Genomic DNA, 26,239 nt, shown 5'->3' with positions numbered 1-26,239 from the left:
AGCCCTGCCCAGCAGCACACCAGCACACCATGCAGTGAGGGCTGGCCCCACCCACCAGCAACCCTGCAGCAGCCAAAGCCAGGCCTCTCAGACAACTGCACTCAAGTCCAGCTATGCCCACCAGTGTGCCCAGAGTGGCCATGGCTGGTCACTGCAGGCAGCGGGACTGAGAGCCATACCCACCCACCAAAACACCCACAGCAGTCCAGCCCAGTTACAACAGGAGAGCACACACAGCCCACACAGGGAACACCCCAGGAGCACCTGGTTCTGATGACTAGGAGGGACTGCACTACTGGGCCCCACAAAACCTTCCTCTAAAAAAGCCACCACTTTAAGACCAGGAGACATAGTTGACTACCTAATACACAGAAAGAAAAATGAAGAGATGGAGGAATATGTTCCAAATAAGATAACAGAACAAAGCCTCAGAAAAGGAACTAAACAAAACAGAGATAGGCAATTTGCCTTATAAGCAATTTGCCTGTTCAAAGTAATGGTCAAAGACACTCACGGGACTTCAAAGGAGAACAGACGGACTCAGTGAGAGCTTCAACAAAGAGATAAAAAATTTTCAAAAGAATCAACAGAGCTAAAAAACAATAACTGACGTGAAAAATACACTAGAGGGAATCAACAGATCAGAATATGCAGAAGAATGGATAAGCAATCTGGAGGACAGGGGAGTAGAAAGCACCTAAGCCAAAAAGAAATAAAGAAAAAAAGAATGTTAAGAAATGATGGTAGGTAAAGGGCCCTCTGGGAAACATTGAGCATGCTAACATTTGCATTATGGGAGTCCCAAAAGGAGAAAAAGGGTAAGGGGCAGAAAACTTATTTGAAGAAATAATAGCTGAAAACTTCCCTAACCCAGGGAAAAAAACAGATATAGAGGTGATCTGGGAAGCATAAAAAGCCCCCTAAAAGATGAACCCAGGGTGGTCCACCCCAAGACACATAATAATTAAAACATGAAAAATTAAAAATAAGGAGAGAATTTTAAAAGCAGCAAGAGAAAAACAAATAGTTACATACCAGGAAAACCCCAAAAGGCTATCAGCTGTTTTTTTAGCAGACACTTTTCAGACCAGAAAGAAGTGAAATGATATATTCAAAGTGCTAAAAGGAAAAAAATCTACAGCCAAAAATATTCTACCTGGCAACGCTATCATTCAGAACCAAAGGAGAGATTAAGAGTTTCCCAGACAAACAAAAGTTCTAAGAATTCATCACTAAACCGGCCCCACAAGAAATGATAAAGGGACTTTTTTGAGTAGAAAAGGCCATAATTAGAACAGAAATTATTAAAGGAAAAAATATCATGGGTAAAAGCAAACAAAGATAGTAGATCAATCATTTATAAAGCTAGTATGCGGTCCTGGGTGGCTCAGTCAGTTAATCATTTACCTTTGGCTTAGGTCATGATCCCAGGATCTTGGGATCAAGTCCCACATCAGGCTCCCTGCTCCGTGGGGAGTCTGTTTCTCCTTCCTGCTCTGCCTCTCCCCTGCTTGTATGCTTTCTCTTTCATGCTCTCAAATAAATAAATAAAAATCTTAAAAAAAAAAAAAACTAGTATGAAGGTTAAAAGAAGAAAGTAAAAATCAACTATATCTTAAAACTCACTTAAGGGACTCACAAATAAAAAGGAGTAAGATATGATGCCATCCATATACATAAAACGGAGAGGAGAGAGTAAAAACAGTGTTTTTAGAATGCATTTGAATTTAAGTGATCATCAACGCAATATAAACTGCTATATACATAGGATATTATTTATGAACCTCACACTGATTACAAACCAAAATCCAAAATCCTGTAATAACTACACACACACAAAAGAGAAAAGAATCCAAGCATAACACTAAAGAAAGTCATTAAATCACAAGAAAAAAGAGTAAGAGAAGAACAAAGAAACAGAACTACAAAAATAACCAGGAAACAACAAAATGGCAGTAAGTACATACTTACCAATAACTGCTTTAAATGTAAACAGACTAAATGCTCCAATCAAAAGTCATAGGGTGACTGGGTAAAACAACATGACTTACAAGACAGTCACTTCACATGTAAGACACATACAGACTTAAAGTGAAAAAATGGAAAAAAATATCCCATGCAAATGGAAGCAAAAAAAAAAAAAAAAAAAAAAGCTGGGATAGCAACACCTACATCAGTCAAAACAGACTTTAAAACAAAGATTGTAACAAGAGATAACAAGAGACAAAGAGGGTATTACATAATAAAAAAGACCCAATCCAACTACATGCCGTAACAACTGTAAGCAGCTATGAATCCAATAAAGGAACACCTGTCAGCAAATATTAACAGACACAAAGGGAGGAATTGACAGTAATACAACAGTAAGGGACTTTCACTCCATTTACATTAAAGAATAAATCTTTGATCAAAGAAATCAAGAAATACCTACTACCTATCCTTCTCAAACTATTCCAAAAAAATAAATAAGGAAGGAAATGTTTCCAAATCTCTTCTTCAAGGCCAGCATTACCTTGACACTAAAATCAAACAAAGATGCTACAAAACAAAGAAAACTATAGACCAATATTCCTGATGACCATGGAAGCAAAACCCTCAATAAAATATTAGCAAATTGAGTTCAACAACATTGAAATCAATGGATCATTACCAAGAAAAAGGATCATTTACCAAGATCAAGTGAGATTTACTTTAGGGATGGGAGGATGGTTCAATATTTGCAAATCAATCAACATGGTCCACCACATTAACAAAATGAAGAATAAAAATCATAGGAACATCTCAACAGATGAGAAAAAGCATTTGACAAAATTCCACATCTGTTCGCAATAAAAACTCTCAAGAAAGTGGGTTGAGAGGGAACATACCTCATCATAATAAAGGCCATATATAGCAAACACACAGATAACATCACAGTCAACGGTAAAAGGGTGAAAACTTGTCCTCTAAGATCAGAACAAGACAAGGATGCACTCTTGCCATGTTTTTTCAACATAGTACTGAAGTGCTAACTACAGCAATCAGACAAAAAAGAAAAAGAAAGAAAGAAAAGAAAAAAGAAATAGTAGGCATCCGAATTGGCAAAGAAGTAGTAAAGCTGTCACTATTTGTAGATAACATGACACTATGTATAGAAAATCCTAGATTCCACCAAAAAACTAGTAGAACTAATGAATGAATATAGTAAGCTGCAGACACAAAATTAATATACAGAAATACTTTGCATTTTTTACCCTACTAACACATCTGGCAGAAAAATTAAGAAAACAATCTCATTTACAATTGCATCAAAAAGAATAAAATATCTAGGAATAAATTTACCAAGGGCATGAAACACCTGTATCCTGGAAATTATAAGTCATTAGGGAAAGAAATTAAAGATGACACATATAAAGGGAAAGATACACCATGTTTATGATTGAAAGAATTAGTACTGTTAAAATGTCCACACTACCTAGAGCAATCTACAGATTCAATGCAATCCTTACCACAGTATGAATGGTATTTTTCATAGAACTAGAAAAAAAAAATCTTAAACTTTGTATCAAAAATACCTTGACCAGCCACAACAATCTTGAGAAAGAACAAAGATGGAGGTATGACACTCCCAGATGTCGAACCACGCTGTAGATGAAACTGTATGGTGCTGGCATCAAAAGAAACATAGTTTAACAGAACAGAAGATGCCCCAGAAATAAACTTATGCTTCTATAGTCAATTCATCTATGACAAAGGGGGCAAGAACATGCAACAAGGAAAAGAGAGTTTCTTCAACAAATGTGTTGGGAAAACTGGACAGCTACATGTAAAACACAGAAACTAGATCACTTTCTTATACCATACACAAAATAAACTCAGAATAAAGACCTAAAGGTAAGGCCTGAAACCACAAAACTCCTAAAAGAAAATATATGAAGTGATTCTTGGACATCGGCCTTAGCAATATTCCTCTGAATCTGTTTCCTCAGGGAAGGGCATGAAAAGCAAAAAAAAAGCAACTGAGACTACATCAAACAAAAAGTTGCACAACAAAACCATATATGAAACAAAAGATAACCTACTGAATGGGAGAAGATATTTGCAAGACATAGCCAATAAAGGATTAATATCCAAAATATATAAAAACTCACATAATTCAACACCAAAAAGATAATCTGATTGAGGCAGAGGACCTTAACAGACATTTTTCCAAAAAAGACATCCAGATGGCCAAAAGACACATGAAAAGATACTCAGCATCACTCATCATCATGGAAAAGCAAATTAAAACTACAATGAGATACCACCTCATAGCAGTCAGAATGGCTAAAATGAAAAAAAGAAGAAATAACAAGTGTTGGTAAGGCAGTGGAGAAAAGGAAACCCTCATGTGCTGCTGGTGGGAACATCAATTTGTGCAGCCACTAGGGAAAATAGTGTGGCGGTTCCTCAAAAAATTAAAAATAGAACTAGGATATGATCCAGTAGTTCCACTTCTGGGTATTTATCCAAACAAGGCAAAAACATTAATTTGAAAAGTATATGTTCATGCAGCTTTATTTATAATAGCCAAGATATGGAAGTAACCTAAGTGTCCATCAAGAGAGGAATGCATAGGGGTGCCTGGGTGGCTCAGTGGGTTAAGCCTCTGCCTTCAGTTCAGGTCATGATCTCACAGTCCTGGGATCAAGGCCTGCATTGGGCTCTCTGCTCAGCAGGGAAACTGCTTCCCTCTCTCTCTCTGCCTGCTTGTGATCTCAGTCAAGTAAATAAATAAAATCTTAAAAAAAAAAAGAGAGATGAATGCATAAAGATGTGGTAGACACACACACACACACACACAGGAATAGTTTTCATTCATCTCTTGATGCTGGTTGGGAGATAGCACTATGAGAAGTATTGGTCTATTCTAAACTTAATATGGAGCCAATGTCAAACAAGTCATTATCCATTCTTTATTTCCTGAGTAAGTTATTCCAATCCATTTCTTTTTTTCTTTGAATGAGAGAGAGAGAGAAAGAGAAAGTATGAGCAAGGGAGGGGTAGAGGGACAAGCAGACTCCCAGATGAGTGTGGAGCCTAACACAAGACTTGATCCCAGGACCCCGAGATCATGACCTGAGTTGAAGTCAGATGTTTAACCAAATGAGCCACCTAGATGCCCCCAGCTTATTTGTAAATAAATTTCTAGACAACATATCTCAGAGAGAAAAGCACATCCTATATGGTAGAAGTGTATTATTTTTCCCAACAATCTGCCCTCTATGATAAATTTCATCTTCTTTAAAAATGACATGCTGCGGGGCACCTGGGTGGCTCAGTGGGTTAAGCCTCTGCCTTTGGCTCAGGTCATGATCTCAGGGTCCTGGGATTGAGCCCCGCATCGGGCTCTCTGCTCAGCAGGGAGCCTGCTTCCCTTCCTCTCTCTCTGCCTGCCTCTCTGCCTACTTGTGATTTCTGTCTGTCAAATAAATAAATAAAATCTTTAAAAAAAATGACATGCTGGGACGCCTGGGTGGCTCAGTTGGTTAAGCGGCTGCCTTCGGCTCAGGTCATGATCCCAGCGTCCTGGGATCGAGTCCCACATCGGGCTCCTTGCTCGGCAGGGAAGCTGTTTCTCCCTCTGTCTCTGCCTACCATTCCGCCTGCCTGTGCTCATGCTCTCTCTCTCCCTCTAACAAATAAATAAATTTAAAAAAAAATGACATGCTGCTATAATGCTTTTTGCAAATCATTTGTATCATTCCCTATGAGTTATCACCTATAATCAAATGAATGAGTTTTTCTGGGACTAGCCCAAAATCAATATAGTAGTATTAGAACACAACCGTTAAAAAAAAAAAAAAAGTAAAGAAAAGAACACTGGACTATGAAAATCATATCACTGAAGAGGATTTAATGAATTTTACCTTTCAAGTGGAAACTCAATTATGGTATGAAACTTCCCCTGAAGTGCAGCAGGTCCTTCTCCGACTTCAATATATTTATTTTCAGTCACAATTGGAGAGTTGACCTGAGCTTGCGTTCGTGCCTGGGCTTCCTCCAATGTTAGCAGCTTGGTGGATGGAGAGGAAACCAGCAATGACTTGGGCCTTGAGAGAGAAGCTTTGGAAAGAAAGAAAAGAGATGAAAAGAGTCAAGATTTTTGGCATAGGTAAAAAAATGTGAGTGTGTGTACATCAATCTCCATCTGTCTACCTATCTCTGCTCTTTTATTTAAATGGCAAAAACAACAGGGGTTTATAATGGATGAGGAAAAGAAGGATACACACCAGGATGTTAACAATGACACATATATAAATATAAATTCCTTAGGTAGTAACTATTTTCCTTTCTTAAAAGATACCAAGCAAGGCCTGGTATCACTCAGATATCTTAGATTTGGAAAAAAAATTTTTCTTTCACTGTTCCATATTATATAACTTTATATGCGTCAATAATAGGTGGCACGGGGTATTTTTTAATGTGTCATAAACTTAGATCATAACAGGGCTAATGCAGTATTCATTAAATACTGAACACCCACAAAGTAACTATTAAACCGTGCATTTTGAGAAGTGGACATAAATTACCTGCTTTCTACCAAAGACAGATTTATTCAACTGAGATGAGAAATGCAGTTTTCCATGCCTTTGGAAGTTTATCCCTGTTCCTCATAAACAAAATCTGTGAGAGCCATACCTGCCCCGTCCTGAATGACGGCACTGATTTTCCCACTGAAGAGGACATCTACATGATTCAGGATGAATTCAACCACTACAGACTGAATTCTCACTTCCATGAAAGCTGCTGTTCCACTGAAGCAGGCAGATTCTATCTGTTTTGATCTGTGGGAGAACCAACATTACCATCAGAGAATCCCAAAGACAGCAGCTTTAAAGGGCATTATTATTTTTTTTTAAAAACGTGTAAACCACAAACAGACTAGAGGAAGAAAGCATACTTTAATACTTTGGCTAAGCCCCACTTGCCTCTTTCAGGGAGATGCTCATAAAAATGGCAGATGAATTTTACTTTTAAAAACTGTCCTCAAGGAACACTGACAAATTAGACTTTGATTTAAGATGACTAGTTCTACTTAAGGTCCTAAGTCAAATGCAACTTACCTTAGCAGGTTTGGAGCCCAAACAATTGCTAGGTTTTTTGCATGCATATTTGTGATGGAACAATAATCAGCTAGAAGAGACAAGTGTCTCATCAGGAACTCCAGCGTTCTGGAAAATGCAATGTAACATATTAGTGAAAAGAAACAGTATAGGGCATAAAAGCCCTACTAATTAATTTTTAAGATTTCAACAGAAAAATAGAAAAGGAAACCATACAAACTCCAACAGAATTTTTTGTTGCTTCTTAGGTCTGAATATGATTGCCACAGAAGTGTCAGGAGAATATTACGAATCCTATATTCTATATATACTAATCACATCTCCAGAGTATAAGAAAAAAAATCTAAGGTAGACACAGTAAGAAATTAACACTTCTGACAGGACTGGTTCCAAGAAAATGGCCTTAGTTTTTAAAAATCTTTAGAAATATTTGCTCCTGGCTGTCAGACATCTAGTTTCAAAGACACCAGTGAAGTAAATCTTCCATAAAAACTAGTTCCTAAACAAATGATATCATGAAGTTATGTTATTCTACTTGTAGCAGCTACACTAACAGGAAAGGATTTAAACTTTTCTTTTATAAAAGGAAACAGTATTTCATAGGCCTAAAAGATTAAAAGAAAAATTGCAGTGGGCACCAAGGGGAGAGAAGAGATGAGCAACTATATATACATATATACATATATACACATACACACATATACACATGCACATATATTTACACATACACACACATATACACATACACACATATTTACACATTAACACATATATACATATACACATATATACATATACATATACACACATATACATATACGCATGTATACACATAAACACACATATACACATATATACTTATATATGGGGGGGTGGATATTAAGTAACAGGGCAGAACATTTTTGGAAAGAAGGCATGATCAGCTTAAACGCAAGTTAAATCAGAAACACACAGAGGTATTACCTAGCAGCTCCTACATCTCTCAAAGTGTCCCCACCTACTTGTACAGGGATTGAAACTATTAAAGACAATGTATAGGGGACAGAAATTTGAGACACTTATTTGCAACAGTAATGAAAGTTCAATTGCGGTCAGCATATGAGCCTCAAAGACCAAGACGAGCCCATGGTGAATCTGAGAAGAAAAAGCAGACAGCAGCTAGCAGCACTGCTCAAGAGGCTTTCTGCAGGAATGTCAGTGAATTCCCACAGCAGCCTGACCTGCCCAGTGTTACCACCTCCCAGACTATGGAGGAGAAAGCCGAGGCATGCTCAGGTTCTGTCTCAAATCAAGGTCAGCTTGGCTCCCCAGTCTCTCATTCAGTATCATCTACTGCAGCTGCTCTACAGTACAAATGGTACTTCTTGGTCCCTCCTATACATACGCAGATACAAAAGACAGACAGACAGACAGACAGAAATGAGGCTGGTCTGGAGACAATGTTAAGGTGGGAAGCTTGAGAAATGTGTTTAGGAAACACGTAAAATTTTATTATTTTGAGTGGGGGGGTAGATGAAGGAAGGGAAATATTTAAGTACTTCAGAAATATGTTTTAGAAGAAATGCAAATCAAAACAAGCAAAGATAGCATTTTATTCACATTATCTGTTTGTAAAAATGTTTTTTAAAAGCTCATGGGGAATTTTAGTCAGAGTCCCATGAAATGAGCATTTTAATAGTCAGCAGAGTACAAGCTGCAAAAATCTTCATAGAATACAATTTGAAAATTGCTGTATATTGGGGGAAAAATTTAGTACCTTTTGACGTCTAAGAATTGAATTTTCAGGTCTTCATTCAAAGAAAAAAATCTAGATTTCCAAAAAGATTCATGCAAATGCATGGTTCTCAGAGTCATGTTCAAAACTGAGAGAGGAAAATAACCCACCACAGAATACAAACTGGTGCAGCCAATGTGGAAAAGAGTATGGAGGTTCCTCAAAAAGTTAAAAATAGAGCTACCTTACAGTCCAATAATGAAACTACTGGCTATTTACCCCAAAATACAAAAGCACTAATTCAAAGGGATACGTGTACCCCTATGTTTATTACAGCATCATTTACCAGAGCCAAACTACGGAAGCAGCTCGAGTGTCCATCAGTGGATGAACAGACAAAGAAGAGGTGGTATACACATTCACTGGAATACTATTCATCTATAAAAAGAATGAAATCTTGCCATTTGCAACAATATGGATGGAGCTAAAAAGTAAAAGTCAAGGCGAAATAAGTCAGAGAAAAGACAAGTAATATATGACTTCACTCATATGTGGGGTTTAAGAAACAAAACAAACAAGCAAATTAGGGAAAGGTTAAATAACATATAGCCCATTCACATAAGAGAACACTATTAAAAATCATGTTTTTTTAAGAACATCTGAGGAACTAGGAAATGTGAATATTAATATCTTAAAAATCAGGATGGAAAGAGATATATTAAAGGAGATTAACACTCAAATTATGTAGAAGAAACTAGGATATAAAAACATATAGCAGGAGATACATCAAAATGAATTTTATATAATACAGAGTAGGAGATACATTTATAGGAAACAATACATATAAACCATGTGGGCATGTGCTGTAGGTAATATATATTAGGAATACAGAAGATAATATCGGCAAGCTATAAAGTATATGGTGCATAAAATATATAAAATGTATATGCAATATATATTATTGAACATTTACTATGTGCAAGGTTCTATTCTGAGAATACGGTAATGAACAAGACAAAATTCATGACCTCAAGGAGCTTGTATTTTAGAGGGATTATACATAAAGTAGGCAATACTATATATATCTACATAACATATATAGAGACAGTGAGAACATATAGTAAGATATATAGTAGGATATACAATATATAATAAATAGCAGGCAAAGGTATATAATGTTCAAGATTAAATAGATAAATAGTAAGGAAGCTACAGATGTAATTAGTAAAGGAAATATCTATCTATTATTGGGAAATATCTATATTTATATAATAAGGGAGAACATATGTGATATAGGAAAAATATGAATGTAGTTAAAGAAGATAACTGTAATATAACAGAAAAGTTATATGTATCAATATATACTGTAAGCTTTCTGAAAGCCAATGTTTATGCAAGGTTATTTTAATTCATAATGAAGTTAAATGCTATCAATACTGTATTTAGACATGATTAAAAATAATATTTTCTTGCTTCTATAGGAGATATATATGTATGTAAGTATATATACACACAGACATTTATACATTCACACTATAGATAAAACAAAAAAGTAAATGCATAGATATACATAACAATAGTAAAAGAGGTGATTAACTCATATGAAAAGCACTTATAGAACAGGCCTTGCTCTAAGAGCTATTCTTTTGATATTCATAATAATCCTAATAGAAAAGTACCAGTAGTCTCTATTTTCAAAACAATGAAACTGAGGCCAAGAGGCAAAGGGACTTGCCTAAGGTCACAAGGTCACATAGCTCATACAGATAATTTGGCTCCAAAGTCCCTACATTATAATACCTATAATACACAGACATTATATATCAGGTAACATAAATGTACTACACAACAGGGAAAAAGAGATATAAATAAAACATATGTTGGGAGATTTGTTTATATAAAATATAAAATATATAGGAGATGTATGTACTTTACCATATGAGAAACATATACATACAAGATATATACACATACATACTCTCTATTACATACACACACACACACATACAAACACACATGCATTTACACTCTCTCCATATATATCTCTTCTTACTGAAGTTCTCTTAATTCACCCACAATATTAACCAATAGTCTTGGTTCCCTCTGTAAAATGTCCTAATTGTGTCTAAGACACTATAAGTTGTTTTGCCTATAGGTTTCTCTCCTGAAACCATTTTGACTAAATATGATTTAAATTTTAAGCTTACCTAAAGCCAATTTTAAGTGTTAATCTGTGTATGCAAGATTATTTTAATTCACAATGAAGTTAAATGCTATTGCACTTGTAAAATATGACTTTTTAAAAAAGAATTTTTATTTCTCGCTTCCATGAAATCTGCTGAATATTTTGCAGTCTTGATAAAGGTGAGCCGCCAAATGAGGAAGGAACAAATTCTATGATAAGCAGAAAACAATTTAAAACAAAACCTACAATTACCAGTAATATTCTCATAGAGAGAACAGATTATATCCATGAGGTAAGAGAAGGATGCTATAAAGTAGGAGCATTCAGAAGAATAAGAATGGGAGTTCTTGGAAATCATTTTCTTTTAAATCAAGAAATGGCCTGGGGGCGCCTGGGTGGCTAAGTGGGTTAAGCCTCTGCCTTTGGCTCAGGTCATGATCCCAGAGCCCTGGGATCAAGCCCCACATCGGGCTCTCTGCTCAGCAGGGAGCCTGCTTCCCCTCCTCTCTCTGCCTGCTTCTCTGCCTACTTGTGATTTCTCTGTCAAATAAACAAATAAAATCTTAAAAAAAAAAAATGGCCTGGAGGAAATCTGTACATGGACACTGACAAAGAGAAGGTAAGAAATGAAAGAACGGGTTCAAGAACTACAATAAATCTAGAAAGAGAATAGAGAAAAGGGTTGGGGTTTAAGTTGCCATGAGAACTATTGAGGAAATAATAACAAGAAAAATGTTTGGAAGTTCCCTGATGGAAAAGCCCCAACAAGTGCCCCCAGCAAAGAAAGAAAAAGAACCCATTGCAAGACAAGTCAACGTGAAAACTGAACACTAGGTATGTTCTAAGTGTAAAAGCATCCAGAAAGGATACAGACAAAACAAAATGCGTCATATTAAGAACTGGCAGACTAGAATCAGGTATCACTGCAGCATATCTGCTTAGATGACAGTGGTGTGATACTACCAAAATTATGGGAAAAATTATTTACAGACTAAAATTCCATAGTTATCAATCAAATGCAAGAGTTGAATAAGAGCATTTCCATATCTATGTCTCAAAACATTTACTTCCCTTATAGCTCTCCTCAGAAAGCTACTGAAGATGTCTACTACACAGCAGGGAGGACAGACAAGGGCACCCCAAAAAGAAGGATCCAACTCATGCAGGAGGCAATGACGAGAACTTCCAAAATGAGGGGTAAGAGTTGAAGGTGTTGTAGATCTAGAGAGCAATCAGCCTGGACTGGGGGACTGAGTAGTGGGATAAAAGGCTCCAGGAGGGATGTTTCCATGGGACACACACACACACACACACACACACACACACACAGTTCTGGGAGAACATATATAGTCCTGTGAGAGAGTTTCAGGGATAAATTAGTGATGAACAGAAACTTAGCAAACCAAAAATGGGCAACTGCTCCACAAACACATACAAAGTTAACCCGGAAAGGAAAAAGAAGTCTAGTATATATTATGACGCTTGTAAATAACAGTTAACAAAGTTATGACAACACAGACAGTGAATACTGATTTAACTCCAAATGTTGACAAGACCAGACTATGAAGACAAGAGAAGGGGAAACGTGTTTGTGCGGTATTAGGGCGGGTGGGTAAAGAAAGCTAAATTTCATTTACTTTAAAGGAAGGTAAAAATAACATCTAAAAACGAAAAATCAAGAAATAAAAACATAAGCATGTTATTCAAAAACAGAAGCTAAGGAGAAATCAGAAAGGGGAGCTGTGAGGCAGGAAACTGCTATTTTTCACTGGCAACAATGTAGACCATTTGACTTTTTAAAACTATGTACATATATGTTATATTGGTATTTTTTTTTCTTAATTTAGAGAAAAAAGATATATTTACATGGTACCTCCTATTAAAACTACCAAGTCAAGAAGTCTTGGCTTAATTCTAGTCATCTGTCTTGTTATGCTTTATATTAAAAAAAAATACTAAGGACCAGACTTATTCAAACATTTTAACATAAAAAAAATCCTCTTAAGAAGGTATTATTAGTATTCTTTCACAGATATAGAGATTAATGTTTGGAGAGGTCATGAAGGAAGTGATGAAGTTGCAAATTCAAACTTAGATGTATCAAAGCTAATATTTGTTATACTGCAGTAGGTTTCTTTTTCCGGTAACTTAAAAAGTCCTTTTCCTCCTTAAAATATTGTTCAATAACTGTATATTATCACATTTGTCTCCTCAAACCTTCTTTTTCAGGACTGAATACCTGAGTACCTGAATTTCTTGAGCTTCCTTCACAAAAGCTCTTTTGTGTTGTATTTTTTTCACTCTTCAGTGGGTCCTTAAGAATTTCTTTAATTTCCTCATATTTCTCTTAAGACACACATTAATGGCACAATGAGTCAACGCTAAGTTACCTTTTGGTTCTTGATCATCATGATTTACAGCTATAGTGTGGACTTAAAAAAAAAGCGCTGATCTTTAATGTTGATTAAAAACTTTAGGAGTGTGTGGCTGGCTCAGTTAGAAAAGTGTATGACTCTTGATCTCAGGATTATGAGTTCGAGCCCCATGTTGGGTGTAGAGATTACTTAACTAAATTAAAAAAAATTTTAGTGTTGAATTAGTGCTGAGTTTAAAAAAAAAAATATATATATATATATATATATGTATATATATATATATGAATTATGTCATTTTGAAAAAGAAAGCACTAAATTATTTAATTTCTGTACTACTAAAACATCTACTGCATTTAATTTTCTGTCAGTAACTGAAATTTTAAAATTTTACCTTTGCCTTTTGCATATCATCTTTTGCATATCATCATCTATGGTTTGTACTGTTTTCTTTCTCTCACTAAATGGCAGTCATCTTCAATTTTATTCTGGTCTTTTCAGATATGAGCAAAAATATTCTGAGAGTCCAAACTAATATACAAATTAAACTAAGTCTTAAAAAGTAGCAACAACATGGGTGCCTGGGTGACTCAATGTGTTAAAGTCTTTGCCTTTGGCTCAGGTCATGATCCCACGGTCCTGGGATCAAGCCCCGCATCAGGCTCTCTGCTCAGCAGGAGCCTGCTTCCCTCTCTCTCTCTGCCTGCCTCTGCCTACTTGTGATCTCTGTCTGTCAAATAAATAAATAAAATCTTTTTTAAAAAAAGGCAGCAACAACAAAACCAATGAATAAGAACAAAACCTACAAAACACCCCAAAAATAGGTCTGTTGATCATCTGAGAGTCTCCTGAGGAAGAATTCTGAGACACCTATTAGAGGCTATGGTTCTATGTAGTTTAGACATCTTTTGAAAAAGAAAAGAGAACTGGAAAAAAGGAATCCAGTAAACAGGAATCTAGTTCTGTGTCTGTATTTTGGACTCAAGCAATCACAAGTCAAATATTCACACTTGTGATCACACACCCCAATATTTCTCAGTGACTCAAAAGACAAAGAAAACAACAAAACCAGGTTTAGTCAACTTTCCATTTGTTCATTTATTCATTCATTAATCCAACATTTATTAAGTGCCTATCATATGCCAAGCACTATGCCAGGCCTTGGGATACAACAACAAATAAACATAATGTTTGAACAAATGGAAGTTTATATAGAACTCCACAGAAATTTAAATAGTTAAAAACTCAAAGGAAAAAAACCACTCTTCGCATCAACTGACTTGTACTTTTGGGTGATATCTTAGAACACATGATTTACCTGTAGTGTGGAGGGGGGAGCTGCTGGATGACATCATGAATTTTTATCAGCCTTTCTTCATCTGTTGCCGCTGAAACAGCATCCTGCAACAATCACAATGTGAAATAAACCAGTAGTCTTTGTTGGCAAAAAATGAAAGTTCTTCACTTACAATTCAGTTTCACTCTACTCTTTGATGCTGAACAACAAGGAAACACAGAGTATCAAGAAAGTAAACTTTGTTTTCATACTATGTGGACATTGAAATCTATTAAGATAACTTTTTTAAAACTTTATGGTAACCAATATTAACAGTGATAAGATTAGTGGATCAAAGTTAGAAACTAAAAGAAAGAAAATGTGAAAACATGTAAGACTATGGACTAGCTAACGATAACTGCTTTTTTGTTTTCTTTAAAGGACATATTTTAGTCACAGAACTATTTCTTACTCATGTAAACCACCCTTATACACTTTGAATAAAATCATCAGAGCGAAACTCCAAAGAGAATTTGATTAAAAGTGACTTTACTCACAGAAAATTTCTCATAGAGCTGGTAGGTAAGCAGAGGGTTTGGGAGCTCTCGAAAATACAGCTTACAGAGGGAGCCCACAGAATGGATGTCCTGAACATATGGTTCTTTTGTCAGGTCGGGGACATGTTCAGAGTCAAATTCATGGCTAAGAGATAACAGACAAAATAAAATTATTTTATTGAAGAAAAAGCAAATATAGGACTTAAAACAGAAAGCAAAGTTAATGTTTTATTCAAATGATTATATTTTACATAAACTCTATTTGGACTTCAGCAGTAACTGGATGTCTGGCCATAAGACATGTATTTTTCTAAGTACAAATTATGGGCACAGCTCTCAAAATAAAATGGACAACAATCTCTGAAATGCATCCAGATGAGCAGCTCTTAACACAGATCTGAAAACTGAAAATACAATTCCTAATTTCTAATGGTTTGAATATACAAAACTATGGCAATTCTGCAAACTAGGGCTGAATGGCAGCTGGTCCATGGGCAACTCTGTAAAGAAATCCCTCAGGTACAAGGAGTATAGTTCAGAAATACTTTACTGAAGAAAGGTAAAGGAGCCAGAAATAATATAAAGCAACTTCTAGCTAACTAAAATTTACTAGCCAGCAAAATCTATAGAGTAAAGTGAGTGAAATGAAAGTTCTGATTGGAATACTAAGGCAGGTGAGGCTCATTCTCCCAGGAGGTTAATTAATGTTCATCTATAGGCATGGGTCTACTTAACAACCTAGAGCATTAGTATCTGCGGACAATGTGAATGAATATGAGATCTGCTGCATCTGAAACTTAAGGCTGACACTGTCTTTAGCACAAGAATCAACTTAAGTATTTTCCAAACATGCATTCCTGAAAATAGAGATGAGCTCTGTGGTCAATTAGAATACTAAAATCTGTGTGGAATAATGGCAATTACCATGCACCACAGTGAAAAATAAAGGATAATAACATATTGAGGATAGACTAGAATCTGGGAGGCTAAGCAAAAATAAAATATCTATTGCTCATCTAAAGGAGACCACTATTTTTGTCTCTGAGAGGGGAAGAGGATGTAGAATGTGTAAGACATACACACTTGAGCATACACTACAGCACTGGGGTCAAAGGAGATTAGAAGAAGTTTCACTGTAGAAATGCAAATAATTATGAGAATATTATGAAAAAACTATATGCCAACAATTTGGACAACCTGGAAAAATGGATAAATTCCTAGAGGCATAAACTACCAAAACTGAAACAGGAAGAAACAGAAAACTTGACAGACTGATAACTAGCAATGAAATTGATTCAGCAATCAAAAATCTCCCAACAAAGAAAGTCCAGGAGCAGATGGCTTCAAGGGTGAAATCTAAAAACATGTAAAGAAGAATTAATACTTATTCTTCTCAAACTATTCTAAAAAACAGAAAAGGAAGGAAAACTTCCAAACTCATTCTATGAGGCCAGCATTATTCTGATTCTAAAACCAGAGGAAAAAAATCCACTAAAATAGAGAAGTATAGGCCAATATCCCTGATGAATACAGAAGCAAACATTCTCAATAAAACATGAGTAAAATGAATCTGACAGGACATTAAAAGTCATTCACCCTGATCAAATGAGATTTATTCATGGGTTACCAGGGTGGTTCAACAGAATGCTTCACTTGTTGATTGTAATTAAGAACTAAGGAATAATTTATTACAGGGTAAATTTTCATTTCTCATGGTCTTCATGGATTCAAACTTCAAAATTTAGTAAATCTTCAAATACTGCAGTGAGGCAAAATACAAGTATTGAAGACATTAAGGGGATACAACGGATGAGAAATGGGATCCAGGAAAACATTTACAAAGAACACTATGGATATGATTTCCTACTTTACCTAAACTGTATTACTGAAAATTATGGTTATCAATGTGATTAATTTTTAAAAATCATTTCATTTTAATAAATCACAGTAGGAATGAAAAAGAAAATGCCAAATGAGGTTTTACCGTAGTCTCTGGATATTAGAGGCAACGCCAGAGAGACGATATATTCCATCCACAATGCCATATCTCTCGATGAATGCTGTGCAGCTCTGAAGAACCTGGGGCACTGAAGAAAATTTTTAAAGACATGGATTACACCAGGAGTATCCCATCTCAACAAGTCACAAAAAAATGAGAATGTCTTAGTGTTCCCAAGCAAAACAAAATCTGTAAATTAAAATTATAAGGGGCAGAGATTAACCTACTACAAAAAGTGATGAGGACATATTTACTTATCTTCACATCTAAACTAGACAACTGGTTCCTGAATATCAAGACGGGCTCTCTCCCATTACATTTAGGTAAGTGAAAGAATCTATATGTTATTAGGATAATCTCTCAAAGGTCTTCTGCAGCAGTCTTGCTTAGGTCATGTTACAGCACTAACATGAACTGTTCTGTCCTAAACCATGCCAGACTTAAAAAAAAAAAAAAAAAAATATATATATATATATATATATATATATAGCTTTTCAGCTGAATTTCATACATAGAAAATGGATATACAAAGTTAATGCTTATTCCAACACTATAATTGCCTAGAAGTGCTCCAATTTCTCACTTTGAAAAGTTTCTTTCATCTTTCATAGCTAATGCTAACTTTAAATGTTATCCAATAAACCAAACACTGATATAAGGCAAAGGTCAAAGCAACTTCAAGTAGAAGGAATATTTTGATTTCCTGCCTATCCTTACATTAAAATTGCTTTACATTAAATACTATCAGCTCATCAATAAGTAGAAAGAAAAGAAGGGTCCTCTCTCTGGTCACCTCACTGAGTACCTGACACAAATGGACAGCTGTTCCAGGCCTATAGTCTAGAAAAGACTGTTTGAGGTATAAAATTAAGAATTTTTTATAATCATTCAAAACTGTACAGTAGCTGAAATCTGAACTTTGTCTTATAATGCAGAATGATGAATTTACCAGATTTAATTACTATCTTCATTTGAGAGTGTTAGCTAAAATCCCTGGAAGGAAGGTTTGGAGAACATTATTTGGTCTACAGAAAACTACTCCACAAGGGATGAAACAGATATTTCAATTCAATTCAGATATTTTAGCAAGTTAATTTTAACTAATGTATTTTAGTTATCACATATAACACCACTTTATTATTATAACAGACTTTTTCTTGGTTCTCCTGCCTTTTGCTGTTCTTCTGGCATTCTATCTTTTAAATTCTGTCAGATCCTACAATTTACATTTAAAATTTATACTCCCTAGCTTTGAAAAAGTTTTTAAGTCAACTATATTACTGAGCATGTAATATGTGCCAAGGTAATTTTTTTACAATAGATGCTCCCATTTAATTCTCACAGAAATTCACAGGAAAAGAAAGCTCTATCATTATCCCCATCATATCCCCATATCATATCCCCATCCCTATAAAAAGGAAACTGAATCTTAACAAAGTTTTACCTAAGGGCAAGCAGGAAACAATGGCAGAAATGAGATTCTAACTCAAGCAGTCCAAGGAGAAAGCTGATTTTTAACCATGGCAAAATACTGCCTAAAGTATAAGGTCCGTCACAGTTGCATTTATTTATTGTTACCATATTTCCATATTTCACAGCTCTAGGGCAACTAAAGTCTCATCTTTTGCCGTACAAACCAGTCATTTTATAAGTCTCTCAATTTCCTGGTAGAGAAAAAACAATTTCCTCTCCCTGGTCTCTCTTCCTACTATCACCTTCTTATAAAGAACACTTGGCTGTTGTTGAAAACCTCAGTGAACTGCACCTCTTAAGCCAGCCTTCTGTGAATATCCCCAAGGAGAAGGAGCTGCACGACGTTCTAGGAGCCCAAAGAACTATGTTATTTTGAAATATTACTTGCTTGTTTATCCAACTATTACTCTTTATTTGTCATGCTTTTAAGGAGAAAAACCATGCTTCATCAATCTTTGTGTATTCAAAGTCCAGGAGCATGTCTTGAATCAGTGTACAAAATTAACAAATGAATTAATTTATAAGTGCCTCTGTGAACCCGACAAAGTTATAGGACCAAGTCAGCACAGTAGGGAAATCTTAGTTTTCGTGAGAAACTGTACTCATTTACAACTGTGTGCTTTCTACCTCTAAAGATGTCCAAGAGTTTTAGTAACAAGAAAGGCACTGAGTTTAGGTGGGGGGAGATGAAGGGCAGGCAGAGGTACCAAGTATGTTTTGTGGACTCATTTTGATATTATGAGCAATCTCTACATCAAACTGTTATGTAAAATATAAAATATCTTACACGAACTTGAGTCCTGCTTCTAATACTGTTCCATCAATGATAACCTCAGTGCCTTAGGTTTCTATCCTTACAAACTACAAGTAAAATAAAATGAATTGGAACCTGGAAAATTTCTATCACCTACTTCGAAGCAAATATATTTAGAGACTACTGGGGTAACTAACATAATGACTCAAAGAAAGAAAGGCACACAGAGCTTTAATTTTTTTCTTAAAAGATACTTCTCATTCTGTATGCTCCCAATTAGCATGCTAACTCACCCTGCTACATAAAGCCCTTCAGAATACAGGGTTTTCTTTTTGTATTATCAGGCTCTCCTAGTATATATTACATAATCTTCACAAAAATAAGCTACCATGCATTAAAAAGTATAGATTATTCTCTTGGGGCTCTCACAAACATGTGAAATTAAATTCATACCTGCTTATAGTCTCCCAAACAGTAGGCAAACTTCAAAAATACAGGGAGTTGGGAGTCTTTCCCTGATAATATGGCTAAGGTCCTGCAAACATAATACTTCATGGAAAACACCTGAATTGTTTCTTTACATTTTAGGTTCCCTATGTAAAAAGACTGAATGTCCACTAATCACATAATGGGCCTTCATAAATAAAATTACCCAACTGAACAATGCTATTACTTAGAATTCTTAGAGAGACAAATGAGACAGTTATTTAAAATGGGTAGCAAAATGAAAGAGAAAAGCACAAAGTTTCATTCTAAAGAAAAGAGTGTAGAAACTGACAAATAGTATCAGCAGATAAAAATAAAAGATTTGGTTTCTCTTTTCACTAACATATAAGAAAGTAATATGGGAACCCAATACAGTATTAGAAGACATCCTAGTTAGAAAGGCATCCTATTAGCTATCATTTCCTTCCAAACCATCTAACAAACCAGGCAAGTGCATAGTAAACAATGGCCCAGTCAAAACACAGCTTGAAACCTCCAAACTGGTTCTTCCGAAAGATGATAGGACTTTAAGAATTATCCCCACACTCTCCTATAATACATGTCTGATGCACTTTTATTTAGTATTTATATCATCATGGCAACATAAGCACACATCGAAGTTGAAACTGATGGTCCTTAAGATTAGAATCATGGCTATGAGAAGTATGCGATTAAGTAGGACACAAACTGGTCTTTGGTTTTTCTTGACAGCCGCAGTTTCATTTCTGCCCTTTTCTCATCCATTCATTCACTCACTCACTCATTCATCAGTCATTTATTAATCCCTTCTATATGCCAGATATCATGCATGCATTCTGTGATACAGAGGATGAAAGAGTCGACTTCCAGTCAGGTTGGTGGCTTCGGGGCCAGGAGTACATTGGTACAGTATTAGCTGTTAGAATGTGCATTATGATTTTTGGTTAGGAAAATATGATTAGCTAAAGGATTAATTTCAGGGTTATTTGGGGCTTGCCTCCCCCTCACCCCCTGTGTGCTCTGATTATAAAATTTCTGTATATTTACAGGCACCTGGGTAGCTCAGTCAGTTAAGAGTCTGCCTTTAGCTCCGGTCAGGATCCCAGGGTCCTGGGATGGAGCCTAGTATCAGGCTCCTTGCTCAGCGGGGAGTCTGCTTCTCCCTCTCCCTCTGCCTCTCCTCTTTGCTTGTGTTCTTCTCTAATAAATGAATAAAATCTTTAAAAATTTTTTCTGTATATTTATAGTAGTTTTCTTAAAAAGCCACTTGCTCAAACACAGAAATATGTTCAGGCAACAGCGTTTCCTCACCTTGAGTTCTTAAATTTTCGTATTTTGTACCAACTTTAAGGGTTTGTTTGTTTTTTTTTAGAGAACCAAGCTTTCTACAAAGTTCTTACTTTTTTACAATTTCATTTCAAATCTCATTTTAAGGAAATTTGGTTTCAAATTGTGCAACAAATAAAACAAGTCCTATAAAAAAATAAATGATACCTGAAAACTCTTTGCTCCACTAGAATAAAGGTATCATAGTTAGGGAATGCATGAACACTGTAGTTATTACGTCTATTATTTTTCAGAAAGAAATGAGATACTGGTATCTGTCTTCTCCTATCATACTAACAATGGAAACACCCCCAAAACTTCTAAGTACAACTAAAACTTGCTGAGTTGAAGTGTGAAAGCTAAAGAGCATAGCAGAACAAACGAGAAAACACTCCCTCATATTAATATCACATCCAAGCAAGGCTGAACAAAATTAGATACAAAAGAAATAAAAATGAAAAAGAGATACAAAAGAAAAAAGAAACTAAGATAACAAAAAACATTTAACTCTATAATTAAGGATGCCTAGGTAATGACACATTATCTACAAAAAAGTACTATGTGACAAGATTTTTTTTAAAAAAAATCAGTTCTTTAGATAACTGTGATATAATCTTTAAACAACTCAATTATAAACATTATGGTTTGTGGTAGCTGAAATATTGTAAGATCATTCTGAGTAATTCTGGCATCGGAGATCACTTAAAGAATTTTTTTTTAAATGCCTTGTCAGGTTTCTACATGATTTCTTACAACACTTTGTGTGGAAGAAACAGGTCTGGCTTGTCACTCGCTCTGACAGGGTGGTGCTCAAAAGTTTATAAAGCGTTAACAGGATAATCCTCTATAAAGTTAATTATTCATTAGGAATACAATTCAAAGAATGAGTCACTTAGCAAAGCAGTACTCTGAAAGGAGCTTTCATCTTAGAAAAATCTGGTACAAAATCAATTTTATATAGAATAAGGATACTATTTTAAAGTCCAAACTAAAACAAAATAAATATAAGAAAGAAGGATTATACACATTATATAATTATATCTAACTATCCATATTTATATCTCCTTTCTCTTCACAACTACGTATATACTATACAAATATACCATTCTTCCTTGTGATTATTCTGTTTGCACTTAGACTTTAAAATATTATGTATTATATTTTAACTTTTTCCTTTCTTCCTATCCATTCATCCCCCCCATCCATTTATCCAACCACTGAATTCTTGAATCAGAATTTAATTTATAGAGAAATTTAAATTTTTAGCAACAAAAATTGGGAGACTGGTCTTGGTATTTTATAGTCTCAAACTTTGACTTTTTTCCCAAAATAGAATTTAAACAATTTATAATAAAATGTGAGAGGAAAACTGGCTGAGAAAGCTATCTGGACAGATACAAAAATAAGGAAGTCTAACAGTTCCTTTGTGGGAAAGTCTTACTCATCCTACAGACCACGAGCATCTCTGATGCTAAAGTGCATTCTTTTTTTTTTTTTTTAAAGATATTTTTTATTTATTTGACAGAAAGAGAGAGGTCACAAATAGGCAGAGAGAGAGGAGGAAGCAGGCTCCCTGCTGAGCAGAGAGCCTGATGCGGGGCTCGATCCCAGGACCCCGGGACCATGACCTTGAGCTGAAGGCAGAGGCTTTAACCCACTGAGCCACCCAGGCGCCCCGCTAAAGTGCATTCTTAAACCTTCTTTATTCTGTTATCTCAGAACTCAAATGATAGGTGGAAAGTTCGATACTGTGCAGCTGAGCTTAAATGGAATAGATATTGCTTGTGTAATCTGCTTCAAAATGGATTCTAGAGAATTGATACGGAGAATTTGAAGCTTAAATTATGAGATTATAAATTTTATTTTTACCTTCAAAACCTGAATTCAGAAGGTGCTCCCCCAGGTCACAACCAAACACCCTCTCTTTCAAAATCCCCCGCTGCTTCAGCTTCTGTTTTGTTGGACGAGACTTCATGAATGTGCGTAAGAAAGTAATGAGCTTGCCGTGCTTTTTAGACACTAAAAAATAATAACAAAGAGGGAATACCTTAGTTGTGGCAAGAAGTTACATTTTATCTACTGTGAAAAAAAAACAGAGATCTCAACAGGCTGACTGCAAAACAAACTATTACAAGAACACTTTATATTCTGCAGGAAAATTTCAGCAGAGGTTTAAGAACAGTTGCTCTATAAATAACATCAGAATTTTATGCCTTCTTCTCACCAACTTGTGATCCTACTTGATGAGACTGTCAGCAAATTTAAGTAATATCATCTGTGATCTATAAATCAAGATTGGTAAACCAGCCATCTTCCCAATGCATACCCAAGGATGCTACAGAATTATGAATGGGACTCGGAAATCTTTGTAATAGGTAAGACCTAAAATGGTGTAAATGTGGTTTACATTTTTAGTAAATTTCTAAAATATTTTACGTGGTGGCTAGAATTTTTAAAGTTTTTGTTAACTGGGAAAAAAAACTGAAAAAAGAAATAAATCCCTCTTTCTTGTTTTATAAAGAGGACAATCACATTAAGATATAGAACACACTTGTCAAACTAATAGCTATATAAAACACATATACAATATAAAAAACATCAGATAGTCTATTAACATACTTCTATAACATACTAATATGTCACCTTAATTCCTCTTAGATATAGGCAAGAAATAAGTACATTATTATGCAGTAAAATACACCCACTGATCCATATATTGAGAAAGACAACAGCAAAAAAAATGAAAACAAACAAATCCCTGGAAAAAATGACTTCTGAAAAGCACAGCCTTTTAAAGGAAAAATTACTCTAAAAGTCAACATATAACAACTAGTACAAGCTCAGAGATTAGTTGTGAGAGAGAAGCCACAATGGCCTCAATCCTCCTACTCATTCTGCTGACGATTACTGGGAGTCTTACTGAATCCTACTATGTAAAGATCCTTGAGTGACCCCAAATCTTAAGTCCCCTGAACTGATGAAGCCTCCTGAAGGAACTCTGCGTATCAAAAGAACATGTGGCCTGGGGAACTCCAAGATGGCCTTTGATGGGTTTTATGGATCAGATCAGCCATTTGCCTTCCAGATCCTTCCATGTTATGAGATATAATATTTACAGATATAAGCATCTTTTCTATGAACTGTATGAGGGTGATCAACCATAATGAGTTGCCCATATTTCCTAGAACATGAGATTTTCAGTGTTAAAACCAGAAAATCCTAGGCAAACTGTAACAAGGTAGTCATCACAGACCCTACACAGATTAAATAGGGAATTTATTTTTTCTACATTCATTATTTAAAATTTACTGAGAATTGTCAGAATAATTTTGATGCTGTATCTACTGACAAGCCCTGAAACTCTGGGTAAATTACAACCTCTTTTGTATCTAAGCTTCCTTGTTGTAAATGTAGACCATGAGACATTTACGGCACACTTGGGTAACTTCAGAAGTATTTCACACATAATATTACTATATTAAAAGTCACTGGATTTGTAGGAGTACTGTACTCCCCTAGTTGATAGCAGATAATGTGTTAAGCATCTCTGTTAAAGAGTGGCCATCAAACCATTTCTGTTCATTCTCAAACATTTTCTACATAAACTTTAAAATAATTTTGATAAGATTTATTAAAAAGTATAAATGAGTTTGGTTTTTTCAATAACTGAACATTTTTTATATATCAACATTACAGTGATATAATTTGAAAGAATTTTAGTTTCTACAATATTCAATATTATCATCTGGAAACAGGGTGTGTCATCATTTTTATAAACCTCTTACCTCTCAGTAACTTTTCTATTTTTCCTTATGAAAAGATACATTCCACAAAAATCTCTGGTTAGGAATATTGCTAAGTAGTCTGCATTTGTTGCTCCTCTTGTAGAACAGTACTTTTCTTCAATTATGGCTTTAACTGGTAATTACTGGTATACTGAAAAACAATTTCTTTATCTATAGTTCAAATCTGGTCATTTACTAAACTCTCAACAATTTTAAGAGGATTTTTTGTTGATCCTTTTGGATTTCATGGATATATAATTCCATCAAAGCAAATATGGTAATTCTGTCTTTTTTCTGATATGATTAAGTTTTTATTTCTGTTTCAGATTTTAATAATTGGCCAAAACTTCCAAGATACTTGTTAATAGTAGGCATTTGTCCTTTGATGACAAATTTGATGAAAATATGAGTTGAATTTGACAACTGTATATGATGTGTATGAGAGAGCATTCTTTTGGTCTCCAATCTTCAAGAATGTTTCATAGGAAGAGGAATTGGACTTCAAGTATTATTCATTCAGCAACAAATATGAAAGTGCCTACTATTTCTTAGGAAATGTTCCAAGTCCTGAGATTATAGTGGGGAACAACTCAGGCAAGCTCCTTGCTGTCACATAGCTTACTGAGGGGAGAAAGACAATGAACAACTAAATAAAAATACCAACATAGCCAGCATTTATTTTATACTTAGGAAGTGCTAGCAACTACACAAGTGTTTTTATTTACTGACCATTCCTTTCTCACAGAGCCCTGTAAGGAAACTACTATTATTATCCCCTTTTTCAGTTGAGGAAACTAAGGCACAGGCACAGAGTGCTAAGTAACAGTCAAAGGTCATATAACTAGGATTCAGGATCAGGAGGCCTGTTTCAAAACCCAAGCTCTATGTGATACTGCCTAAATGAAGGCAACCAGGTAATTTCAGATTGCTTTTAACAGCTTGTAAGGAAACAGAGTGAAGGAATAATGGCAAGGAGAAAAAAACTATACTGAATGGGCTGGTCAGGGTAGGAAGGTAGGAAGAAGTCACATCAGATCTGTAAGACACCGAGAACAGTGGTATGAAATGAGGTTGAAGAGGTATGCAAAGGCTAGGTACTAGAGCCCTTTGTATAGAGTCTGGATTGCCGGCAGTGAGAACACACTGAACAGTTTAAACATTTTAGAAAAGTTACTTTGAAAATAACCCAATTTGTGTATTAGAAACTCAAATGTGCATTAACAGGGAACTGGATGAGTTAACTATGAT

The 26,239-nt window shown here is 35.3% G+C and overlaps 1 protein-coding gene across 2 annotated transcripts in view; it reads right to left on the bottom strand.

Moving 5' to 3' along the window:
- The window catches only part of LOC111153776 (Rho GTPase activating protein 32), a 205,468-nt gene that overhangs the window by 12,086 nt on the left and 167,143 nt on the right, over positions 1-26,239 (bottom strand). For both annotated transcript variants that reach the window (XM_022513009.1, XM_022513011.1), the window contains 7 exons: positions 23,076-23,225; positions 17,174-17,276; positions 15,190-15,334; positions 14,675-14,757; positions 7,086-7,193; positions 6,661-6,806; positions 5,889-6,084 (listed from right to left, as the gene is read on the bottom strand). In XM_022513009.1, the coding sequence (XP_022368717.1) occupies positions 5,889-6,084; positions 6,661-6,806; positions 7,086-7,193; positions 14,675-14,757; positions 15,190-15,334; positions 17,174-17,276; positions 23,076-23,225 (931 nt within the window). The remainder of the gene's footprint in view (positions 1-5,888; positions 6,085-6,660; positions 6,807-7,085; positions 7,194-14,674; positions 14,758-15,189; positions 15,335-17,173; positions 17,277-23,075; positions 23,226-26,239) is intronic.

The sequence above is a fragment of the Enhydra lutris genome, unplaced genomic scaffold (genome assembly GCF_002288905.1).
Source record: "Enhydra lutris kenyoni isolate GAN:26980312 unplaced genomic scaffold, ASM228890v2 scaffoldscaffold34, whole genome shotgun sequence".
NCBI classification, from domain to species: domain Eukaryota; kingdom Metazoa; phylum Chordata; class Mammalia; order Carnivora; family Mustelidae; genus Enhydra; species Enhydra lutris.
This window is presented reverse-complemented; position numbering and strand designations above follow the sequence as displayed.